Source organism: Boleophthalmus pectinirostris, unplaced genomic scaffold, assembly GCF_026225935.1.
Source record: "Boleophthalmus pectinirostris isolate CB_2022bp ecotype Guang Dong unplaced genomic scaffold, ASM2622593v1 HiC_scaffold_7, whole genome shotgun sequence".
In the NCBI taxonomy this organism is placed as follows: Eukaryota; Metazoa; Chordata; class Actinopteri; order Gobiiformes; family Gobiidae; genus Boleophthalmus; species Boleophthalmus pectinirostris.
The window spans coordinates 18,559,954-18,578,350 of NW_026571473.1; the positions used below are offsets into that span (position 1 = coordinate 18,559,954).

Genomic DNA, 18,397 nt, shown 5'->3' on the forward strand with positions numbered 1-18,397 from the left:
GTGGTATGCTCAGACTCGGAGGTAGTTAGCGTTTGAGAATCACTGTTCAGTGTAAACGATCACTGTAAACATGTCTGACAAGACACAGGATCTTGGCCACTTCTCCACAGTCACGTCTTTGGTTTTTTCAAATGGACAGATCAAATGGCAGCTGGATGTCATTAGCAGAGGCTCACTTGAAACAGAGAATCCTGGTGTTTTTCCAGTTCAGCTGAAGATAAGACAAAGTCAAATGAGCCATGGATTTGGTGCACTCTGTGGCCGCCTCGCACTGGTCCACCCTGGTTCTGTTGCTGGTTGGGTTCATATGGCATTGAATGGATACAGAAGAAAGTCATTAAGGTGCACTGACTAACTTTTCTGGTGGGGAGGAGGGGACTCTTGTGTCTCCATAGAGATGTTATTGCTTTGTCTTGAATATTCCACACTACAGTATGACATAAAACTGAAGGCAGGTAGCTGGCGCCATCATGCCAAGTTACAGGTCACATCTCTCACAGTCAGAATGCATGTCTTTCAAGGTATTTTTGTAATTAAATAAATTGTTTCTTGATATATTTAAACCATACTGTGGAGCATTCCAGGCAACACAATAAAATTTCGTGACAAACATATGACTAATCCCCATCCTCAAGAAATCCCCAGAAAAGTGACACAGTGCACTTTTAATATAGTATGTACAAATACTGACTGATTTCTTTTCATTATCGAAAATGTTATTAAAGGAGTAGAATGTGTATTTAACACTGAGTTAAGTTTTGGGTGTGATGTTGTTACCAATGGTTTGGCAGAAATATGTGCTTTTGAGTGTCCTTTTTTATTTAGAATTTTTTCATTTTCTTGCAGACCACCGTGCGTCAGTGTAGATATTTCTCATGGACTTTCTTTAAAGGTGACTCTCTCTTTCCATCTCTCCTTCTAAATTGTTCTCCGCAGTCGCCTCGTGCACTGTCACGACAAACAAGAGGGGGCTTTGTTTTTTAATACATTTTACATTGCACGCAGCACGTCCCTCAATGTCATTTAGAGAGCACCATTGTTTGATTTTTCATAAAAACACCCCCAAAATGACAGCCCCTGCTCTCTGCACTTTAACCCTTTAATCATGGTGTCATCCCATCAGCGAGGTAATTATAGCGCGCAGCTCAGAACAGCAGGGTTTTGTCCAAATACTTCCAGAGCACAAACTGTATGAGCAGCAGCCACTGACACACCACTGTGCAGAGAAAGGTTATTCCAGTACATTAAAACATAATGGCCCACTACAAGCCCACTGTAGGGTTACGCACCAACAAAACTCTATGTGCAGGTATATTGACTTAAATGGTGCAAAAGATCTGGTTTTTAATCTTTTTAATTGAATATATGCCTATTATGGTAATTATTACTGAACTTATCGTTCAATAAATTCTAGCTGGATTTTTTTTTCTGGCTCAGTATTTATCATTTGTACATTTTTTTTCAACAGTGGTGAGATTTTTGTTTCAGTGTGATAGGATTTGAGCCGTAGAGATTTGAACAAGTCATTTTTATGGCTAATTACTTTTTCATTCAGCTATTTATTCTTTGCAGCTCATGCCTTTTAATGATACTGTCTATTAAAAATGGTTCACTGGAATTATCCGCTTTATTTTTTATTGTGTCAGTGACAAAATGAAGTTTCAATATTATCGTTTATCACTGTACCAATATGTCATGCTTCAAAATTTGTTATTGTGACAGACCTATAGAATACACAGATTATAATGTGCCATTTCACCAAAGAAGTTTATTTGGCGATTTGAACATAATTGTAGATTTGGTAGTATATAATAGAATATTGTACGTCAGAGTATTTATCCTTTTTAGACTTTTGCGACTTGCAAATGTAGCCTTAACTGTCCAACATTTCAAAGAGCCCCTACAGTTGTGCTTGTACTACTTTTTTCTTTTCAACATTAACAATGTCTTCACCTTCCAAAGCTCACATTGTAATGTCTAGTTTCTTGTGAGACTTTTGCTGCCCAATAACGCTGAGTGACGAATGAGGCAGATCGATTTTTTGTGAAACCCACAGCAGAGGTATTGACAGAGCAATAATCAGAACAGGAGAAAGAGAGGGAGGAAGAGAGAGAAAGAGAGAGAGGAGCGACCTGCCAACAACATAAAGCACAGGCAGAGTGAGAGAACCGGAGAGAAGAGGGTCTGGGGAGATGACAGAGGGACAAAGAGCAGAGGAGATGGAGAAGAGTTGAAAAGGTGCAGAGAGCTGAGGATGACAGAAGTTGAGCTGTACAGAACAGGAACACGGTGTCAGGAACACGAGCAGAAGAAAGAGGAAGAAAGAGTACACATGAATGGATTTAAAAGAAAGGAGATAGTCCAAAACTTGGTAGCTGAATGGCTGTTTATTCTAAATATTGTTTTAATTTAATCAAACTGTCTCAGACTTTGGTATTGTCATTCATGTGTTTCTGCACACAATGTAATGATTATTGTACACTGAAAATGGAGAGAAATAACTTCTGTCTGTGAATGCGAGGTCATGATAATTACTATATTAATTTATCATTTAATACATGAAATGTGGAACAATATATTTTTGGGCAAAATATTTATTGTGGGTACTTTTTCTTTTCAATATTTGAGATTTTATTTTTTTTTTGCCAATAACACCCAGTCTGAAGCCTGTTAAAATGCACAATACTGTACGCCTGTAACTATTAAAAATAAACATATTATAGTACTTACCAGTTAGAAAAATGCATAGAAAACTTTCTGTAAAATATATGGCCATTATTGTCATATTATTGAACACATCTCCACACATGGATTAGCAGTAGGAGTAGGTGAAATGGGCAAGGTCAGTGTAAATAGACAGTAAAGTACAGATAAGCGAATGGAAAAAATTTGTGTATGTGGAGTTATACAGTAGATGAATGAACCTGTTTAATGGAAAATCTCTGTAGATTAATTGCACGAATGAAAGCAAGAGGTTAAACAGGAAGCCACAGCAGCGACAGATAAAGACAACTCCAAGAAAGGAAAGAGCTCCAGAGTAAGAGGGCAGAGACATCAAGAACAGGGCGCCGCTGTAAGAAATAATGAATCATGAATAGATTTAACACTATGCGCTCTTGTCCCCCTCACATCCTGTCTTCATCTCTGCCTCTCCCCTCTCTGTCATTATCAGCAGCAGGGTTGTCTCATGTCTGCAATTAATTGAGCTTTAACACTCCACTCTACTCTTGTGAATTTAACTCATATTTGGCTTTCAATCTTTCATTCTTCTCCCCTGTGTTTCAGAGTATTCTTATCTGAGGTGACCATTTCCTTCAAAACTACTGTATATGGACTCGCAAGCATTGCTTCTTAACCATTATCATATCATGCAGGCTCTGTGGAGTCCCAGGAGGAGGCAGGCGGGCTATAAGGACTTTACACTCCTCTCTGTGGTTGTTCTATATTCATTCATATAGCACTTCTGGGGCTGTCACTGTTTTTGCCCAAATCCACTGCACTACATGTATATTCAGAGGCAGGCACACAGCAGGAGGTAGGGGGCAGCACTGTGTTGATGCGGGCCATGTGATGTTGTGAGGTGTGTGGTGAATGGGATTGAGCTGGTTTAATCTAGTGATCATTATAAAAGAAGATAAAATATTTTGCCACCATTGTTCAGATTTTTCGTTAATTAAAAGGGTTACGCAGTGATATTGAAGTATGAAGTATATGAAATATGCAGCAAATATGAAGATACTTAACATCCTCAGAATTGCAGCGTTCCCAGCTCTAAAATTTGTTGAATGTCCCCCCCGCTCTTTTTTGCCTTTCACACTTCCATAGCAATAAACTATATGCACAATAAATAAATGTTAACTAGGTAGCCGGCATCATATGAAATGTTCAACATTCAGTTTTAATTGTGTTTTTAAGTCGCTACAGATACATTGCAGAACACAATTTTGTTCATTACTAAACCATATAATCTATCAAGGATTAATCAATGTGTAGCTTGTGGTTTAGCTTTTTCCAGTAGTTCCTCTAATCACTATGATTATTGAGAGCCATGTGTTCTCATGCCTAGCATAGCATCAGCAGCATCATAACTTCACATATATCAGCACTCCACATGTGTTCTCGCCTAATTAGCCGTGATATGCAAAGTAGCCTCTACCCCAGTGTAGATTTGTCATGGTAAAATGAAACTGCTCATTAAAAAGGCAAGTACCACTAAATAGTTGTAAAAGTTTGAAATGGATTGCTGCTACTTTTTGCTTAACTTTTGTAAAAGTGCTGTTATTGACTCATCTGATGCCAAATGGGTTTAATACGTCACATATCAACAAAATATCCTCAATGTTGAAATGAACTCTTTTGCTGCCCAATATCATCCACAGCCGGGACCTGACAGTCTGGTAATTTGATAGCGGACATGTGGAAATTGCCTTGCCCTGCACACATTTTACTCACTAACCTGACCAAATAATATTACCTTGTCAGTTTCCAATTGAGAGGGGTTGTTTCATCACAGAGCAGAAGTGAATGTTCGCATATTGTATACATACCCTGTGCATCTCATTTTGAATATGGAAATAGTGTACATTTTTCTCCAGTGACAGGGGAGCCCATCAGCGGACCCCTGGGGCCCGCTGGAAGCAATTGTACGACTGCACGTGTAAGCGATTCTCCACAACTGCAATGGGAGCTGACAGAGAACCAAAAATTGTCATATCAGAAATGAACAAGAAGAACAAGCTTAGATTTTTTTTTCCTTGTAAAAAGAGTCAAACAATCATATTACACAAAGTAGTACCTTTTGGACAGAGTAATTTGGGTGGCTCTGTTTAGTTCATGTATAGTTAACAAAGGCTTGATGTAGGAGACTATTAAAGCCTTTAGAAATTAATAGGCAAATACAGCTGTTTCTTATCTGCTGTGTATGTGCTTTGTAGACTGAAATACTGTGAATTTAAATGTGACTAAAGACATTCAAATTCATCATAAAACAAATGTGTTCAAAAGAGAAAAATAAAAATGGAAGATCTGTGTATGGGTTTAGTTGTTTCACCAATTCAAATGATTACACGTACTGTATATATATTTAATAATTATGGTTATAGATACAATTTAAAAAAAAAAAAACTTAAAGCCATTGTCCATTTTTCCTCTAGTTTTTACTGTTGTTGTGTTCCTGGGCAAGACACCTCACCCACATTACCCTACTCCTGTCTTGATATACAGGACTAGCTGCCATATCCACATGCGGTTTGCTATGGCAACCAGACAGTGAAAAAAAACAAAAAAAAAAAAAAAAAAACAGCCAGGCTGAATGAAAGAAAGAAAACATTTACCTATAAGCAGCATTTCCAACTTGATTACATTTTATTTGTATTTTACTTTGACCAGGCAGAACTAAAACTAAAATTGTTGACCTGAAAGTATAGAATTCCTTGTGTGTTGCGAGATGCAGGAATAAAATCACCAAACTTCAAACTTTGTCCCTTTAGCGCCAATACTGAAAGACTGCAGCCAAATGCCTTTTCTTTGAGTCCTTTGCCCGGATGTGATAAGCCCATGTGTACATACAGTGCAGTCTTTATTGTGTGGAGCATACATAGAGGCTCTGTGTGCCGGCAGGATATGATAGGAAGTAGTGTTTGATAGTCAGGATGCTCCGCAGCCAGACTCTTCCCCCTGTGGACTCCCGAGGACACATGAAGCAGCTGGCTGTCCTTCCTTCCTGCTCGCTCCTTTCATTTCACCAGCACTCACACATACACACACACACACGCACGTCTGCACACACATACATACATACATAGACACGCTCATGCTGGGTTTCCATGCTTTTTCAGACATTACAGTGACTTACAGACATTTCCTGGAGACAAATATTTTATCCTTTAACATTGTCACTATTCGGCTAACCTTAACCTAAATCCTAACCTTACCCCGTTTAACTTGTACCTTAACGCACGCACACACGCACATGCACATGCACGCACACACAGACACATACACATTCTACTGGTAAAGAAAGACACTACAGCCCTGATTTTGTCTTTCTTATTCTTTTGTTATATTGCAAAACATCACTGGCATTTGCAGTCGTCAGTAACGTTGCGATTGAGCGAATATAGATGATAAATACAGAACATGAGGGACTGTGTATCTTGCTGCTTAATTAGCCTGTGCTGTCTGTGTCCCTTTGATGCATGTATTTATTGCATACTTTGGTATATTTGGCTCAAGTTCTGACCCAAATTTTTTGTTTCATTTGGAAGACATGAAAGAGAGACAGGAAGTGTGTTCATTTTCAACTCTTTGGTTAATAATAGGATTGGACCTCTCTCTTCCTCCTTTTCCCCCTCTCCATCTCACCCTCTGCCTGCTCATTCTCTGTGTGTCATCTCTATCACACAGCCAGTCGATAATCCGCGCCGCTATGGTTTGAATTTATGCTAACTGGTTTTATTTAAAGGGCGGGATTAGGACAGGGCTGCCTATATGGGTCAGCTGCAGCAGGCTTCCCAGAGGTCAAATGATGTCTGTTATTACAGTGTGTCTATGATCAGTGATGTGGATATTTGGATTCATCTTGTTAAGCTTTGATTTTCTGCAGAAAAATTCATTGGTGCATAATGAGACACAGAATGAGTTTGGGATGATGAGAGATGGTTTAGATTACTACTACTACAAATATGCTCTTAATATTGAACATTTATTGCATTGTGTAGGAAGGGCAGTATGGTCTTTTTTTATCATGGTATGAAGAGCTCAGTGTGAAAACTACATGGATCTACACATCAATCTGCGATGGCTTTCACTGAAAGTGATCGGAAAAACGCAGAATGTCATGATGATTATTTGAATCTGACTTGAACCTTGTGTCCAAGCGTCCCGACAGTGGGACGCGCCAAAAATCAATCTTTTGTTAAATCCAGTTTAGAGAAAAGCACAGACCTCTTCCTCATCCTCAAATGCTTAAAGTGCTTACCTTCTGCTTTCACAAAAAAAAAATAGTCTGTATTGCCGGTAAAATAGGCTGAAGTGCGTCTGTCGACGTCGCCATTTTTGTTTTGGTTCACTTTGGTGCTTTGCTTTTGGCTTCCGCACAAACCTCAAAGCTGCTTTGTGATTAACCAATCAGATGCATGCTTTGTTCTGGTAAAAACCAACATGGCAGTTTACATGTAAAAAAGGGAAAAAAACACTAAGACAGAAAAACAGCTCAGATTTCTATAGAATCAACAATCAAAAAATCTGTAAACTGTTATTGATGTCAATTAATATTAAAGTAAAAGTTATATATTTTGTTCTGAATGATATGAGAATTTTCAAGAAAAGTTATCTTCCACATTTCAGTGACACCCTTTTGGATTCTAACAGAATGTAGAAGGGAGTGTCTGGTCATCACCATTGACACATTTCTCCATATGTGTAACGTATCTCCAGGATCCCTGCCTTTGTGTACACATGTGCATATTGTCCTCTTTGTAACTCTGACTACTTTGAGGCTGATTGCATAGTGAACAACATGAGTTTAGGCTGTTTGCAGTCTGTCGGTGCAGCTGGTGTGCTGGCACTGTGTGAGTATGACTAATAACTCTGTAATATCAGAGAAAGTGTGGAGTGAGAGAGGAGTGATGGTGTGTAGTAGTTTAACTATAAATTCATGCGAGACTCAATAATTAACAGAGCAATGAAAGTTTGATAATTAAAGTACATTTGATATCCTGCTGCCTCAAATGTATAAAAAAAACAAAACTTGTATATATGTTGAATATGTCTTCATGTTTTATTGTTCAAATTTAAAAGCTATATTTTAAAACTGTTTGTCATGCATTATTTATCTGATGTGCATATGGTTACCAGTGAGACAGGTGGTTGCGGTTATGTGAGCACTTGCAACCTGCCTGTGGTAAACATGGGAGCAAAAGATGGCATAATTAGTGGACAGTGCCTCTGTAATGAATGTATTTTAAAATGACATTTAAGAAGAATTTTTAAAAACCCAATGCAAACTGAATTAGTAATACATGTGACACTGGCTTCCCTTTTTATGCATAAAATATTCTTTGACAAAGATAGTGTCATTGCACGCGTCTGAGAACGGTAAATTGCTTTGTATTTTATCACCCCCCTAGTTTCCATGTAGTCACCATACCCTCGAACACAGGAAAACCCACTTCTCGTGTGTGAGTGTGTGTGAGTCTGTTGATGTGTATTTGCGGGGCTGTGCTTGCTCTGCACACAGCCGTCGTATGTGTGCTTGGCTCTGTTTAGATTGCCTCTCTGTGCGCCCTTGTTGCCTCTCTCTCTTTCACTGTGTGATTTGAGGAGCGTGCTCGTGGAGGCCATGTCTGCCTACGTGCACATGCAGCTTAAGCATACACTAGAATTTGTTCTGTGTGCTGCTCTTATATCCTCTATCTCTTTGCCTCCCCACCTCTCTTTTTCTCTCCCTCAGTCTCTCTCTTTCTTTCTCTCCTTTTCTCTTCCTCCCTCTCTTTCCGAATAGTGGGGCCATCAATCAGAAGGCAAGGGGGATAGAGGAGAGGAAGGAGCAGGGGGTTGCAGTTGGCTCAGAGCCAGGGAAAAGGAGCTGGCACCCTGCCCAGAGGAGCGAGGGAACAGGGAGAAGAGAGTGAGAGAGGAAAGAAAAGTGTGGCGAGGCCATTCTCCGAGAGAAAGAGAGAGTGAGCGAAGAGCAAAAGAGCAAGGGCAAGTGCACTATGGGAAAAATATAACTTAGACAGTGTGGAACTAGAGGAGAGCAGGAGGCTGATTGTGTTGGAGACAGTAGGAGTTTGAAACGAAGCAAAGCAGCTTGAGACAATAAGCAGGTGATTAGTTTGTCGGAAATATATAATAAGACTAAAGAAGTGGGATAACTGGAAGTATCTTATATAACACAAATCCCAAAGTCACTTCAAACAAATGTCGACACACATGATTGAGTTAAGTTATTTATTTTAGGTTGGGACGCATTTTCTTGAGAAGCATGCTCTTGGTGATACAATGGAAACAAGACTTTTTTACAAACCCCAAGTCTAAATTAGACTTAATGGGTTTATTACAGAAACAAACTGACATTGCGCATCTTTTATTAACTTCATGTATCACATTGTTGCTGTGGCACGCATTTTCTTTAGTTTATGGAATTTCACCTCTGAGGGTTGAGTGCTCTGCTTAGGATTGCCTTCTGTGTTTCCAAATTGGACCTGACGAAGGAATAGCAGCTATTGTTTTAGTAATTAGATTGGTTAATTGATAGTTGCAGAGTTATGGCTCATGGTTTAAGAGTAGATGATGCTCTTATTTGGTCAGACTGGGACTTGCATATGAAAGATAAAAGTGTCATTTTTCTTGCACAAACCTGGCCGTGCTCTGCTCTGAAGCCGAGCTGGCACAGACCCTCACTGGGCACGCTCTCCCTGCACCTGTGCCAATCTGCCCACATGGATCACATTCAAATTCACCAAAGCTTTATTGGCAACATGATCATTGTTGCTTGCTGTTATGCTGGGAGACCAAACACAGCACTGATCTGACATAGGACGTGGTTCACACAATGTTCCAATTGAATATGCAATATGCAAATGAGAGGCGACTAATTACCCCCTTTTAATACCAGTGCACATTACACTTGCAGGATGTGAAATACTTGCTTAATTCTAGTCTTAACTGATTAATACATTTTTTTAAAATTTATACTGCAAAAGTACTCAATTACTGCAAGATTTAATAATAATTTAACAGCTTCCACTGCTCTGCTGTTGTCATGTTTTAATTGTCAATATTTCAGGACAAGACTGTATGACTGTATTCTCCAGTCTAGACTTAAACCAATTTAGTATAAAATCAGTTCAACTCATTTGTCCTGTACCTTTTTAATTCACAACGAAGTTCTGTCTGAATGAATATTTGCAAATAAAAAGTAGCCAGTATGCCTTAAGAGGGTAAGTACTTGTACACAGTTGATCTAATTGTACTTTATATTAGGAGATCTTTATGCAGTATTTCCTAGAATAATGTGTTTTATGGATTAAACTTGTGGGTAGAGATGCAGAAAATAAAGAAGCTATTGAGGATTTGTCCTTATTTTCGGCCATATTCTGTGTGTTTATTAACACTTCTGTACTGTCCCTTGATTAATTATAAAGAAGTTGTGTTTCAACCAGACATGTCCTTTATGTATTGTAAGTGAATACATGGACAAGGTAATTGACCCGGGCCCCAGGGTCCCAAAATTGGACCTCCTTCCTATTAATTTATATTAAAGGGGGGGACCCATGTGAGACTTCTTGCCCTGGGTATACTAGATTTAACTATTTATTTATATGTATCTTTTATGTCATGTCTCTGAACACTGGATTATCTAAAGTCTGTTGTTTAATTAAAATATAGTTTCAGCATCCAATGAAGCATGATTTGTGAATTTTAAGGACACTTTTATTCAGCTCATTATTGTGCACACACAGTCTCTTCCTTTCATAGGCCTAATGCCTATGCAGACCTTTATGGTTGTAATGTATTGTCAAATTGAAAAAGACATTTTTTAGATGTTACAGAAGTTCTGTATTCTTTGTACATTTTATTCCTGTGTCCTGTGACAAAGTGCTTGTAATTTTAATGGATAAAGTGGAAATACAAATTCCCCCTTCATCTCCATTTTACCCATCTCTCTCTCCCACTCTCTCTGTTTGTAGCTGTCTCTCTCTCTCCCTCTCTACCTCTCTACCTCTCTTTCCCTCCCCCCTCCCCTCTCTGTCTCTCTCTGTCCCTCTGTACCGATGCCACTTGGCAGTCTTTGAGCTCTCAGGTGTTCACTGACCCCCCCTCCTCCCTCCCTTTTTCCCTCCTTTGTCTCTGGCCGTGCATTCACCCCTCCACACGCTTCATCCCCTCATCCAGCCAACCTGTGCCAGCTCTCCATAATGGTGACGTTTTGGCACTGTGGTGCAAAGAGACTTTCCCTCGTTTTGTGTGGCACCTGGCTCTGCTCGTGCTGCTTCAGCCAGATCACTACATTGATTCATTGCAGTAAAAAGCATCATCTGATTGGCCAGTTTAACATACATCAATGTCCAGGAAAGGATCTTGCTCTGCTGTCATGCCACACACGTTTAGCTGCATTTTCTGCATAATAAGAAATAATTTATCAAAATCTGCATGTTTTTCTAGTTTTATGTGAAACTATATTCTTGATCCAGGAAATGATCACATCAAAGATTGTCATTCATAATATAGAATGTTTTGCTCAAAAATACGTAAAGGACCTGTTTCATGATGCTGAAAAATTTCTGGGATGTAGAAGTGGACAGACTCTCTTGGTCCCATCTCGTAATAGCATAAATAAATTGTAGTGTAGTGTCCAAACCGGCACAGGGGTAATATTCTGTCTATTGCAGACCAAATACACATCTTACTACAGAATAAACTGTATTTAATATATTATTTTGCTCGCTGCTTATGACCTTGGCTACTTCATATTTACTGCAAAAGTGTTAACTCTATGTGTACTAGTGCAGAACATAATGTTTTATAAGACCATATCTTAACTGTATTTACTGCTGGAGGCATATTACATCTTAATTCATGTGTAGAAAATAAAATAAACAGAATATGACATAACAATAAACAGCTTAACAGATGGAGGAAAAGGACCAAAGAAGTAAAAGGTGATTATAATGCCAGACCCAGTGGTAATATAGAAAAATAGAAAGACAAGAGTAAATGAGACAGAGCAGAGGAGCTGGAGGAAGCTTGAATAGGGTAATGATGGCTCAGTGTGAGAGCTGCTGTGTGAACGGCTGAGTGAAGAACAGAACAGAATGAGGCTGAGGGCACTCACTGATAGAATTAGACACACCACAGAGATGCTGTATGGATTTGTGTGTGTGTGCGTGTTTGTGAATGTGTTTGTATGGGGTGGGCTTTTTCCGTTTGTGTGTGCATTTGTGTGATGGTCTGAAAGCAGGCAGGCGTATGAATAATGATGAATAATGCCAGGCAGGTTTTTGTCATTTTCCTTGAAGTCTAAGACAAAACTGTATCCTGTCAGTTATTACCGAAATTGTTAATGTGAGGCAAAACATATCATAACAATAGCGTAATTAGCAGTGTTGCCATAACAATTAACAATTCAAAACTATTATCTCTTTTGAATAGTGAAATGTCCTCAAAATGTTACCTATAACAGGACGTTGAAAGCCATGAATATTTGTTGCAGGCAGTAAGTACAGCATAGATAAGTGGAGTGGGTTGCATCAGGAACAGTATCTAGTGTTAAGCTTAATATTAAAACTACAGCTTGTGAATAAGTAGATCATTACTGTGGTGACTCCAAAAAGCCACAAGCTGGAATTACATTATATATGTAAAAATCTATACAGAAAAACTTGCCATTCATTTCTACAGAGCATAATACAACTTGATGTAACGTAAAGACAATCATATGCTTCGCTCATTATTGTGTTCTCATCATATTTCATCATTTGAATCCCTCTGTCTCTCTCCTCTCTTTTCGTCACAGGCGGAGATCGTCAAGCGTCTCAGTGCCATCTGTGCTCAGATCATCCCATTCCTCTCTCAAGAGGTAAGTGTCACCACTGCCACGCACACACACACTCACACACGCAGGCACACACGCACATCACACATCACACATCAGACACAAACACACGCGCACACACACACACACACACACACATCACAAGCGGTGTCGAAGCACTCGTTACAACCGTTTGTGTCATGTTGGCCTGCAATTAGGATTGCATTGTATGTTGTACACTTATATGGAAGGTTCAGGGTGGTATATCCTGGTGTAATTACACAGAAAGTTGTAGCTATTGATTTATTTCCACAAAAAATATTAAAGGTAGCCTATACATCTTTAAAATGTAGCTCAAAGATTTCTCCATCAGCTATTGACTTTTTAAAATATGCTTTTGGATTATAGGTAAATCACTCTCAGTACTATATATATATATATATATATATATATATATATATATATATATATATATATATATATATATCTCAGCATAATTGGACACAAACATGTCATCCTTGTGTGAACCTACACTTATGAGAGCGCCCCCTAGGGATGGAAATGCCACATCTCTGTCAGCTCGATCAATATTGACTGTGGGGCGGTGCACTGTGAAAGGCACACATGCATGTTTGCGTTGGTGCGACTGATTACACTGGGGTTTAGTGCAAACACAACACGTTTGTGTGTCTTTGAGCATACATGTACGGGCTCTTTTATGTGCCTCTTTGTATTCTGAATGGATGCTTACTCAACCTGGTGTTGATATTTACACATCCTCTTGCAAAACCCTGAATCTATTTTCACAGTTCTAGATCTTTCTAAACATAAATGCTGCAATATAACCTCTTCATTCTGTGTGACTTTGTGTGTCTCTGCAGCACCAACAGCAGGTGGTCCAGGCTGTGGAGAGGGCCAAGCAGGTCACAATGGCAGAACTTAATGCCATTATTGGGGTGAGTCATTGCTATTCTCCTCTCTAACACATTAACACACGTGGACTTGTCTTACTACTGTAATCTTACTGAATTATGGAGGGAATTCAATAAATAGGTCACACTGAGAGTGAAAAATTATTATTGCTTTAGAGAGACGGAAAAACCCTCAACCGCTATAACTGTAGGAGATCACTCGCTACGTTTACATGCACAGGTAACTCTTAGTGCGCACTTAATCTGATTTTGTGAGAACTGGTCAGACCACTCTAGTCCCAGTCTATGTACATGCAGGTCAAAGAGTAAGTAGGAACGAGGGTCTAAGAGATGTGCCAGAGAGTCTATGTACGTAAGTAATTTTTTCAGACAAGCTTGAAACTGCGTTACTCACAAGTCATTTGCTCTCCACAGCTCTATTAAAAACATTGAAAACCTGGTACTTTTTACTTTCACTTTTAACCTAGTGGATCAAAGGAATTCTCCATATTTGTTTATGGGATCTGGGACATTTGAATCACGACAACTCAATAGATGTTCCCAGGTTTACATACATACCCTGGTGTGCATGTAAAAGTAGTGATCGATGGATTTATAAACACGTATAAAAAGTTCTGGTATAGCATTGTAGTATTCACCATAATTAACCTACACCCAGGAACTTGTTGTGAAGTCTTCTAAAGAGTTGCTACAGCCCTCACAGCACCTTCAAAGCCCCTATCTCTACATATACTAGTACATTTTATCTGTAGCCCACAGTCATACAGTATTTGTGTGTAGTGTGCATGTAGAGGTGCAGTTGTGATGGTGATGCACTCTCTGATTCTTGTCAGAGCTCTGATCACATTACTGTCTACTTAAAGCTCTTTGTTCTCTGCACTACAAACACAGACGTCTCCTAGGTGTGTGTATGTGTGTATGTGTGTGTGTGTGTGTGTGTGTGTGTGTGTGTGTGTGTGTGTGCGTGTCTGACACAGCCCAGCGCCTCCACACATCACAGTGTTCCCCTCAGGATAATAGCCTTTCTTTATCTAGTACTGTTGCGTTTTGTCTTTTCATTTTCTTTGTGTATTTTTCTCATTCCTTCATTTGTAATCTCTAGTCTTACTCTCATTTTGTATTTTATGTTTTTCTTCTTTTCCAACCACCCTTTGCCTTTTGGTTGTTTTTCCACTTGCTTACTTCTTACCATTCATTCCCCTTATATCACATACTTTCTAACCTCCATCCTGTCCTCTCTTCCCTCTCCCCTCCTCTCCCGACGCCGCGGTCCACACCCCCTCTCCCCTTTTCTCCCCTCTCCCCTTCCCCCCTCTCCCCCTCTCCCCCCTCTCTCTCCCTCTCCCCTCCCACCTCCTGTCTCCCCTGTGGCCACAGCAGCAGCAGCTCCAGCACCTGTCGCACCACGCCCCCGGTATCCCCCTGACACCCCACCCATCAGGCCTGTCCCTGGGTGCGAGTGGCTCAGGTCTCCTAGCACTGACGGGTGCCCTGGGAGTGTCTGCTCACCTGGCTTCAAAAGACGAGCGCAACCACCTGGACCCAGAGCACCTCCGAGGTATCAACTTTTTATTAAAACTTACTTACTTTCAATACTTTCAAGAAGAGCTTCTTCTCCTACAACTGTAGAAGTATAGAAATAAATGCGATTTGCAGTGACTTAAAGGTTCACTATGTAACATTTCTAATGGAGAATTTGCCACCTCTTTGGCTCTGTGGAAATGTCATTGCTTTGACACCCCCCCGCCATAAAAGTTACATAGCACACCTGCGCCAGTGAAAGTCAAGACCGGAATAACTATGATTGCTATGAAGAACTGATGACTAAAGGAAGGTTGACAGGTTTAGCTTCCACAGGCTTTCAACCTCACAATCTGCATGCATTTAACATTGTATTGATGTAAGCTTTTGTTTCCAGAGCAACATATGCATGAGTATTGAGAATCAATTACACTATGGAATCTTTCAGATGGCGTTGCGTTCACAGGTTCAGCTCTGTGCGCCGGAATATCACTTTCTGGGAAATGATCCAAACTCAAACCATTACACATCCATCTGCATTTTTAACTTGTGCAGAATTTATTTCATTTTGGAGTGGACACCAAACAGCTGCACAGCTAAAGTAAATCACTTTACCATTTCAGAACATGAATGCAAATCAGTCCTATACATTTAGACACAGACAATTTATGAGTAATTCTCACTGCAGACACCTTTGGGATGCTGCGCGGTCCTAATATGGACACAAGTACTTGAACATTCAGACGACTTTCTCCCAATGAACTTCTTTTCACCTCAATAAAAAATCTTATCTCTTCTCTATTTCTGGCACTGGGCCAGGATAGACTTTCTCATGAATAAAACGGGGGTTTAGAAAGAGGAGAGGAGCGAAAGGAGCTATAAGGAGTCATCAATGTTCTCATATTTGTGTGTTAGGTTCAGTGAGGCCTACTGTGCATGTGTGTGAATAGTGTGTGCTGATAGAGGGAAGCACAGCCCAGTCAGTCTGAGACCAGTACAATAACCCTCTGTGTCTTTAATAGAGAGGGCCCTGTTCTGTGCCTAACCTTGGCCATAGCTGTTGTTATTATCAGGACTGACGTCAAACTTTCTCCTCTTTCTTCTCTCTCATCAACTTGGCTTGGCTGCCTGTCCCAGAGGGAGCCCCCAGTAGGGTGAGTAACACAATTACCCCCAAATATTACATGAAGTTCTTTATCATTTGTTTGTGCATATGACATTAAAAAGACACATTATGCTTTTTCAGACATTTAGTATTAAGCTACAATGTACATAGATTGTTATTTTACATGTTGTTCATTGTAAACGGCAACACTGATCTAAAACTGTTCGATAATAAGACGGGGTCCATTGATTTTCAGTTCAAAACTGCTGAGCTGAAAGGCCCCACCTCTTCATAGTGGCATTTCAATGTAACAGGCAGCAGATTTTCAATTACAGGGTTTTTACTGTTGAAAAGTGGCTACATGACATTTTTGAACTCTACATGTAGGACCCAGAGTCTTTATCCTTTTATTTTAACAATTTATAGCATGGTTATAATAAACTAAAGCTAAAAATAATAATAAAATAAAGACATAACCTCTACTGTATTTAGTTTAGTTGCTGCATGTCATCAAACAGCTTCTTGATGACACAGGAGCTCAATTCTTGCTTTTAACCTTGAGCCATTCAAGGTTTGCACCAACACTGTAACATGTGAGCCTGAGCGTTTGACAGTTATCTGAGAGAAAATACAATCTGAGTAAATGGATGAACAACGGTTTGTTTATTGGCACAACAAATGTGTCTAATCTGTGAGACTTGCCGAACAAGAGAGAGGATTAGGAGACAGTTAATGACAAATTCTGCCCAGATCACCAGTTTGTCTGTGAAAGTGACTCGAGTAGCCTCAGGAAAAAATCATATCATAGTTTTCTTACAGCCTAGGTTTAATTTTTATCTTTATTATTGCACACATTAAAGCTTTAATAGGTTGCGTTCACATGACATCGCCACATAACGTAATCCCTATACTAAAATGGAGCTGGAGGACAGGTCAGAACTTCATGGTAGATTTTGCTGTCAGATTGTGGATATTATGACCTGATTTATAGATTAATATCACTGTAATTACTGGGTCTATCCACATAAAATAAAAAAAATGTCTGCACTCATTTCTTTCAAAAACTGTAAATCTCTCAGTGTTATATAGGCCCATTCCCTCCATTGGAGTTATTGCATCAAATTCTAGAGCATGAACGCAACCTGTAGGTAAAGCTAAATTGGTGTCTTCACAACATAATGATCTCACCAAATTTGCAGCTTGTCACAGGGTCCCATTACTTTCTGTTGTACATGTATTGCCCAACCCATTTTTAAACCACCGGCCTGCTTAGATCTGTACATATAGTGGAGTCTGACACTTTAGGACTCACTGACAGCCAAAATTTGCATGCGTTTAGTGGACTGGTAAATCTGAACTGCCTCTAGAGGGAACTTGTTTGTGACCGGTTGTTTGTCAGCCATTATTGTGCTGGGTTTATCCCACCTGAGACACATAGTTTTAGGGAATTCTGATCAGCTAAGTACATTTGATACTCAACTCTTAAAGACATATTGTGTCATTTTTCACATGCTTTTTTCCATGGAAATGTTATAGCTTTGTCTGGAATGTTTCATACTAAGGTATTAAACCTTTCTGTCTTCATGGACACCAAACCAGACCAAGTTACAGGTCAGATCTGTGGAGAGGCAACCCTGCTCACAGTCAGAATGCCTGTTTTTCTAGGTATTTTAAGCTATAAAACCACCTGTAACAGAATAAATGTAATGCATAGCTGTTTAATGTCATACTGTGGAACATTCTAGGCAGAACAATGACGTAGCTATAGAAACAAGAAGGTGACCGGCCTTCCACCAGAAAAGTTACACAATGCACATTTAAGACTTATAGCAAACATTTCTATATTTTCATTTTTTCTCACTGTAATTCAAGTCCTTTTTAATTGAATGGACATTAAATGTTAGCTAATGGTCTGATTGTAATTCAGTTTGTGTGTGTCCTTTAGATCACTAGAAACCCCCCCCCCCCCCCCATCTGTGTCTCTGTCACTGGCTGGCTTTCATCACTGTAACCACTGATAGGACAGAGAGGGGGCAAGGTTACGACAAGGACACTTAAAAATATATACCAAATAGTTTTTAACAGAATTATATTAAAATAGTAGCAAGTCCTTGTTCTGGCTTTTATTACGGAATGAAAATGATTTAGGAGAGCTGCTGGCTTAACTTCCCTTTTCCTCTCTTCATGCCCGCTATGAAACCCTTAGCATAATTTAATTGCTAAACACAAACTCCAGGAAAATGTTCCTTTTGTGAGTCTGAGGTTTGCTTTGAACCGTAGCAAATCAGTGCAACATTTTCG

At 39.5% G+C, this 18,397-nt stretch overlaps 1 protein-coding gene across 1 annotated transcript in view; it reads left to right on the plus strand.

Annotated features, from left to right (window-relative positions):
- The window catches only part of tle2b (TLE family member 2, transcriptional corepressor b), a 53,221-nt gene that overhangs the window by 17,261 nt on the left and 17,563 nt on the right, over positions 1-18,397 (plus strand). Inside the window, exons 5-8 of the mRNA XM_055164438.1 lie at positions 12,521-12,583; positions 13,420-13,494; positions 14,848-15,028; positions 16,129-16,145. Of these exons, the coding sequence (XP_055020413.1) occupies positions 12,521-12,583; positions 13,420-13,494; positions 14,848-15,028; positions 16,129-16,145 (336 nt within the window). The remainder of the gene's footprint in view (positions 1-12,520; positions 12,584-13,419; positions 13,495-14,847; positions 15,029-16,128; positions 16,146-18,397) is intronic.